Consider the following 8,040-nt stretch of genomic DNA (forward strand, 5'->3'; position numbering starts at 1 on the left):
GAATTCAACCCAAAATTAATGACTAGATTGACGCGTCGCAGCACGGAGCACTAGATTTGTGCTGCCGTAGGACTGAGCCACTGCGGGAGCCGCAGATCTCCGCTGGAGTGCTCCATCCTGGCTGCCTTCTCTCTGTTCTTCTTTTTTCCCTATCGTGGGAGCGTGGCAGTGGGTAAACAAATTTTGGGCTGCAGCACGGGCATTTCAGCTGCCAGCTGCCACACTTACCTGAAACTAAGCTTACATATGGGATCTGGTTGTGGTAAAGACTCCCCATTTGATCAGTAACACGTTCGACCCACAGGAGGAACACATTTTCTTTTTATTTTACCGCCCTATTTATCAGCTTAAACTTACATGTGGGACCTTGGTTGGTTTATGACGTTTTCATGGACCTTATATCGTCACAAAACCACCATGTAACAGCGAGTAACGATTTCTTTTTGGCTATAGTGCAACGTTTATGACGTTTCATAACTTTATCACTAAATATACTCGGATGTGAAACTTTATGACATTTCCAGCTAGAAACGTCACAGATCTATGATGAGAACCAATATGTCATAAAATTTTCATCATAGATTGGCAAATTTATTGTAGTGATCAGTTGGTCTCGAGTGGTATACATACTAGATCCTTAGACCTGAGATTGCCATTGTTGCTCACTATGTGTAGTGGTGCACATTGGAGCTTCCGAACACTACTCCGTATTTGGGTAGTCATAAAAGTAGTCTTTGGGTGTATCATGAAGCATCAGATAGGATGTGAGCGGATCAAAGATGGAATTTGCCCCTCTTAAATAACATAGTGAATGGTCGAGCTATCACAAGAGTGGCACGTATCTCGCCTTGAGCTTGACTGCTATCATGTGGCAAAGGGATTAATATATGAGTTTATCAAGGTTTGGCAGATATGATCTTTATGTACATTCAGGAGTCAGTATGCTCTGCTAGGTGCCGCTACTAACTTGTGGTTCACAAATGGTTCCTGTTCACGACCGTTTACTCATGAACCTAACCTGTCACACACTTAAGGGGTTGGAATATTAGAAAAGCCTGCCTATATGATTATCTCTAGTGCAAGTGGGAGATTATTGGTGATGTGCCCAAGAGGCAATCATAACAATTCAGATTAAATGCTCATAGGATAATTGATCTATGAGGTATTAGAGTACAAATGGGCCTACCCTTGGAAGGTCATTAGTGTACTCTCTAAATATGAGGGGCGGGGCAAGGGGTGCATCATTCCACCATGCCACAAACCCTACCCACCACCTCTTTTCGGTCTAATCCCAAAACCCTTGCCTGGCATGCGGTGCTAGCACACCGGCGCACAACATTATTGTCCCATACGTGTGGCCTCCGTGAAGGCACCGCTGTTCTTGGTTCTATGTTGATCGGCTACATTGGCACGAGGTTGTTGTTGGGATGAGGATGAGGTGATCACGATCGGCAACTACTTCCTCTACACTGATGTCTACACTGATGTGCATCTAAGTTGTATTGACTGTTCAAATGCACATCTAGTGGTAACCATCCATGCTCTTTACTCGCAAGTTTCGACATGAACACGGTATACCTCTTTGTTGTAGATAGTGTAGCCTACCCGTTTCTCTTAGGTTCGAATATTATAGTATTCCCAATATGATGCTGGTGTCTCTCACGTGTAATTTATAGTGAGATTGTTAGGTTTGGTCTTTGATTTGAAGCTGTAAAAAAAGAAAAGGAATGAGATGAAAAGTAGAACAAGTAGTAGCTGATAGCGCGCATGGGGGATTTGAAGAGGTAAAGATGATCTTTCCCGAATCACACAAAGGAATTGAGAGGCAAAGTTGAACAAGTAGTAGCTGAGAGCATAGAAATTTTGCACACAAATATTATAACAAAATATAACAACCAAATCCATCTTTCCGAGTGCTTGCCGTCACTATTTTTAATTAGGACGCAAGTGATCCAGGCCCCTATCGATCTCGTGCACGCTTCACCTTTAGTCGCTTTGCCCCATGTTTCTACCCTTGCTTTAGTCAGATTGGCATGCCAGAGTGAGTGGTGACCCTGTCAATCAAAGAGCCAGCATATGTCAAGCTTAGAGTCGAAAGAGCGTGTCTTTTCAAAGAAAGACGTCCAGGATGGAAGGAAAACCAGTAGTAAAGTCGAAGCATCTGCTGCCCACATTGTCACGTTCACATCGCCCATGATCGTCCAGAAAGCGTTGCTCGTCGAGATTGTGAAACACATCCAGCTGCTTTTCTAGAAGCCTTGCATAACGTCGGCTAACACTAACTCATCTACTCTAACTGCAAATTGTCTAATAATTGTCCAGGAATACCGGAATTTATTTCCTTGAGTAATATTAGATAATTTTTGTTCAATCAGAAAATTTTCCTGCGAGTCGTTCAAGATATAGAATTTGTGTCCGGTTATGGTGTGCCAGGGTTGCTGCACAAAATACGTGGAATTATTCGCAACTTATTGATGACATGTGCATATATGATGCAAGTTTGTACCAACAGTAGGCGCTTTAAATATACTTAATGGATACGTTTGCCGCTATTTCATTCTAAATGAAATACACAACATTGCACATTTTTTTCATAAGTAAAAAGCTAGCCAGTATGTTGCGAATTTCTACTCATGGTCGATTTTTTAACAGCATGATGATAATTACTAACCACAATAGTCCATTCCTATTACATTTAATTTCTGAACTGAAGCTATGTTGCAAGTAAGTGCAAAATGATATCCAATATTTTGAATGAGATCGAACATGTACATATGTTCAAAAACTTCAGTCTCCAGACCCATTTTGAAGCTCGAAATTCACATTTTCACAACCAATAATCATTGCTGTAGAGAACAATACATTTTCTTGAGTCTGAGATTCTGATATTTCTTTGTAACCTAATAAAATGAAATGATTTGCACTATTGCACCGAATACATTTTCTTGAGTTTGAAATTATATTGCTGCCCATGAATCGCGTCTATGCCTTGTTCGCTTCTGACTAGGTGCTACCAACTCTGCAGATTCGGAGCTGATGGGTGGCCTACGCGCGACTCGGCTCCGCAGCTGGTTAAGAAAAGACAAGCATTCACAGGCACGGTCTGCCGTCTCCATGTCTCCGCTACCATCCCACCCTGACCAATAGAAGCTTCTGAACCACATGCAGTACAGCAAATATTAAATCCAAAAAATGTACTCTAATCAACTTTCAGATTCATTCAAGTGGCAAAATAAAAAGAAAAATTCTTACCAACTACTCCCGGTCTAGGACTCTCTCTCGCTCAAGCGGGCTCCACCCTTTCCAACCGTGTCTTGAACCACTCTCGCACTGTGTGTCCCCAGCCCTATATATATGGCCACAATGTCGCTTCCTTTCCTTGCATACATCCCACCAGCACTGTACTTCCTTACTCATCTAGTGATCTAGAGCATATCTGGAGAACGGGTTTTCAGCAAGAGTACCTGTATTAGGCTAACTGCTAGGGACCAATCCATTTCACATCATACACGCAGACAAGTCTTCCTTTTGATTTGGAGGGATACCGACCATGCCGACTGAGACGCCCATGCCCGCCCTCTCCGGCCACGGCCGGACGGTCTGCGTCACTGGCGCCGGAGGGTTCATTGCCTCCTGGCTCGTCAAGCGCCTCCTGGAGAAGGGTTACACTGTCCGCGGCACGGTCAGGAACCCAGGTGGGTTTCGTTCCATATCCTGTGTCTTAGAAAAAGCTTAGGAATGCATTTTACGTTATTTTTCCAAGAGGAAGCCGCTACAAATCTGGGCAAATAGTGTTACACACATCATATTTTTTACAACAAGTGGTTTACTAATCGTATTGTTGTTGCCCTTTTCGTACGACTATCGCAGTTGATCCAAAGAACGACCACCTGAGGGCGCTTGAAGGTGCCACGGACCGCCTCGTTCTCCTCCGCGCCGACTTACTGGATCCCGACAGCCTTCTCGCGGCCTTCTCCGGCTGCGAGGGTGTCTTCCACGCCGCCTCGCCGGTCACAGATGACCCTGTATGTAGAATAATATACTTGTGCCTTGGATTGGACTATATATGTTTCTTGTTCTTGGGAAATAACTTTAGCCACTGAGGACTGACCAGATCAAAACGTGCATACGGAAACTCTCAGGAGAAGATGATCGAGCCGGCGATCCTGGGCACGCGGTACGTGATCACGGCGGCGGCGGACACCGGCGTCAAGCGCGTCGTGTTCACGTCCTCCATCGGCACGGTGTATATGAACCCGTACCGCGACCCCAACAAGCTCGTCGACGACACCTGCTGGAGCGACCTCGAATACTGCAAGAAGACCAAGGTATGCTAAACTCTTTTTTCTTTTTTACTTTGTAGCTAAGACAGCTAGTTTCGTAAAGTTCCGATGCTTTCCATTAAAGAATGTTCTTATGATTCCCAATAAAGAATCATATTATGCTTACCAATCAATAACACGAGACGATCACGGAATGAGAGGACTATGATGATCCCAAAGAAAATCAGTAACAAATCACTGAATCCATGGGGCCGGTGCCCCTGTTGTCGCACGCTTGTCAAACCTCACCAAACATGGATGAAAAGGGCAGAGAGTGACGTTGATCTGTGAACTACATGGGTCAGGTGTAGTTTCTTGGTCCAGGCGTCAAATACCAACCAGAGCATTCTTTTCGGCCATTTTTAACTACTGCGGATACTTTTGTGCTTACCTACTACCCTACACATGCCTGGGTCCTGGGATCCATTACCGTGTAGTGAGACCAAACATGAGCAACATGTATGTTTGTAGAAAAACATATATGATCACTATCGTCGGACCTTTTTGTTTCACACATACGTCAAAAATTTGTACTCTCTGAAAAGTAAAGATATAACATATCATTTTATTAGGTGAAGTTCAATCCGGACCATGCATTCAAAAATTGTTTTCGTTTCTTTTAAACTATATTTTCTACTGTAAACCGCATATACTTTGGACAGTTTCTGGATCATGACATTTTTTTATCCGTGCAAGTTATACTTCCATACTCCTACATTTTACAATACCACCATGCATCTCCAGACAAATCAGAGACCATATCTATGTATATCGATGAACAACCAAAATGAGATGAGAGACACCTTCTTCGTTTGTTTGAACCCGGTCTAAAAGATTCCAACTTTAATTCTGTTGAAAACAGTTACATACAGTTTAAATCCTGTATTTAACATAATTAGCTAATTAACATGTGATATGTTAAATAACATTGATCACGACAATGATCGAAAATGAAAGAATCACAAACTCATGATATTTATTGTGCAGAACTGGTACTGCTACGCGAAGACGGTTGCCGAGCAGGGCGCGTGGGAGGTGGCGCGGATGCGCGGCCTGGACCTGATTGTGGTGAACCCGGTGCTGGTGCTGGGTCCGTTGTTGCAGCCAACGGTGAACGCGAGCACGGACCACGTGATGAAGTACCTGACGGGGTCAGCCAAGACGTACGTGAACGCGGCGCAGGCGTACGTGCACGTCATGGACGTCGCCGAGGCGCATGTCCGGGTGTACGAGGCGCCCGGCGCGCACGGCCGCTACATCTGCGCCGAGAGCACCCTCCACCGCGGCGAGCTTTGCCGCATCCTCGCCAAGCTCTTCCCGGAGTACCCCATACCCACCAAGTATGTAATAAAATTAAGCAAAAGTATACAGCAATGAAAAAATATTATTTGCACGTTTTTTAATCTTTATTTACAAGTAACTCCGTGCACTGTTTCTACCGTTGATAGTTTATTTCTAAGATTATTCTTTTGACGGTGTGTACACGCATGCAGGTGCAAGGACGAAGTGAACCCCCCGGTGATCGGTTACAAGTTCACCAACCAGCGGCTCAAGGATCTGGGGATGGAGTTCGTGCCGGTGCTGCAGTGCCTCTACGAGACGGTGAAGAGCCTTCAGGAGAAAGGGATGCTGCCAGTGCTCCCGCCAAACGACCAGGACCAACAACTTATCACATCATGATTATTCCATGTCATTCCACTACTGGTCTACTTCATGCTACTACATATGACGAGCTATAGCTGATTGATATATATAGTTAACCTTTTTATCCATATATATCCATGCACTCGTGGCAAGTTTAATCGGTGCATGCACGCGTGACAGCCACCGACCCATATGTTAAGTGCTGTATGACGTACACATGCAGCACATCTGTTTGGAAACGATATGATTGTAATATAATACATCTGCTGTGAGCCATAAGTGTAAGTGGGCACCCTAGACAAATCCATGAAGATATCAGGTGCAAAAATAGGTGCAATCATGAAATCAACTTTTGTTTTGATACCAAACCAAGACCAGCTTTCAAAACTTCAATGACGCACGCACTTCCCAATTTTCACAACTTTTATATGTAAGAAAATTTGAAATTGCAGAGTTATTTTTTAAAAAAAACGTTTGAGTTTATATTCTATTAAAGTGAGAAATTCTAGATTTCGGTGGATGAAATGTGAAACTAAAACCGGAAAATTATATTTTGGTACAACAAAAATTTCACAACTTAAACCATATTACTACTATCATTGCCGTATCACAAAACTACACATTTACAGTCATTGTATGCATATAGTGTCATTAAAAGTGTAGCTTCATGAAACTAATCTTAGTTTTTTTAGACCTTTTGCCTCTAGCTTCTCATATATTTCATGTTTTACTATTACTTCCTCTTGGAGCCTTCACATGAAGCCACTCAAGATGCTAGATCGACACTCTAGAAAAGGAAACAGATTCTCTTCAAAAAGCAAAACATCCGGACATCAATTCGGTAGACTCAAATCATCACAACCATCGGATTTATTATATTTTCTATAAAATTAACAACCTCGGTCATTATGAAAAGGCTTAAGTAACCCATTAAATCTACATAAAAATTACCCCCTCTGCCATTATATAAAATAACTAAAGTAAACCCTAATCTTCATCTAATTTACCCACTTATGCCATTGTAAGAAATAATCTAAAATAACTCCCTAAAATTGCATCTAAATTGCGGACCACCAGCATTATAAAAAATAACTTAAAATGACCCTTAAATTTGTACATTTTCCTTTATTAAAAATAACATGAACTAATCACATCCATGAAAAATTTACCCTAAGATACACCAATATATGATTCTTCATTTTCTATTTCCTATACTATTGATATAGAAAAAAATTGATGAGGACATGACTCCTTTAGATACACAGGACACTCCTCCAATTGTTGTGCAAGGACCAATCACTAGAGCTTGGGCTAGACAAGTGAGCTCCCAGGCCACATATAGAGTTCAATTTCGACCTTCTACATATGGATAGAAAGATAATTTGATAGAGCTTCCAATGGTGTCAGACCCACATCAAAATTCCATCAAAGTCAACAGGAATGGATGAGACAATTGGGCGTATAGAATCTGTCAGGGTTCTGCGCCACCGTCTTTTGGGCCGTTGGGCCGTATGTTGAATCCCGAACACTTATGAGGTCAAGATACAATGGATATTGAAAATAAACAGAATATGTAACCTCGATCAACAGGACACGGTACTTGGCCTCTCAACTCTAATAATGAATGTCCCTTTACAATGGGGCAGGGCTCCCCTTTTATAGTGCTCAGAAGGTATTTTTACATTACATCTTTACCCTTGCACAACAACTACATCCTTGGTATATGTTTTACATAAAGGTCATTTGGGAGTCACATTTTCCCTACCACCTGACAGCGTCGCAATTTCTACCCTCACATGGCCCCATCAATCGCGCTCCTCATTTTGCCCACGCCATCAACGCTCCATGATCTCACGGCAGAGACTTGCTTAGCTTCGTCTCTGTCAGCCGGCTTGGCCTCGTCCCTGAGGTCTCCTCGGACTTCGGCCGTGTTCGCCTTCTCATCCTGCACAAAATGGCCAAACAGCTCGGTAGCCCCATATTGGAGTGTTCGAGACATGGTTATTTGGTTAGCAAACAAAGCGAGCACCTCGTTGGCTTCAGGCACGGGAGTCCCAGTCATGTTTCCTGATGC

General features: G+C 43.0%; 1 protein-coding gene across 1 annotated transcript; it reads left to right on the top strand.

The window, feature by feature from the left end:
• The first annotated feature begins 3,395 nt into the window (after positions 1-3,395).
• On the top strand, positions 3,396-6,245 carry LOC101784783 (cinnamoyl-CoA reductase 2). Its single transcript, XM_004956280.2, has 5 exons — positions 3,396-3,695; positions 3,871-4,025; positions 4,143-4,328; positions 5,310-5,662; positions 5,816-6,245. Exons 1-5 carry the CDS (start codon positions 3,551-3,553, stop codon positions 6,000-6,002), a joined length of 1,026 nt encoding a protein of 341 aa, XP_004956337.1. The 5' UTR covers positions 3,396-3,550; the 3' UTR covers positions 6,003-6,245.
• The last annotated feature ends 1,795 nt before the right edge of the window (positions 6,246-8,040 follow it).

Source organism: Setaria italica, chromosome II (assembly GCF_000263155.2).
Source record: "Setaria italica strain Yugu1 chromosome II, Setaria_italica_v2.0, whole genome shotgun sequence".
NCBI lineage: Eukaryota > Viridiplantae > Streptophyta > Magnoliopsida > Poales > Poaceae > Setaria > Setaria italica.

Excerpts from the sequence above, each read along its gene's own strand:
- LOC101784783 (XM_004956280.2), top strand. The coding sequence starts at position 3,551 with ATGCCGACTGAGACGCCCATGCCCGCCCTCTCCGGCCACGGCCGGACG. Across the intron at positions 4,026-4,142 it reads CGCCGGTCACAGATGACCCT|GAGAAGATGATCGAGCCGGC; the intron begins GTATGTAGAATA and ends GGAAACTCTCAG. Across the intron at positions 4,329-5,309 it reads AATACTGCAAGAAGACCAAG|AACTGGTACTGCTACGCGAA; the intron begins GTATGCTAAACT and ends TTTATTGTGCAG.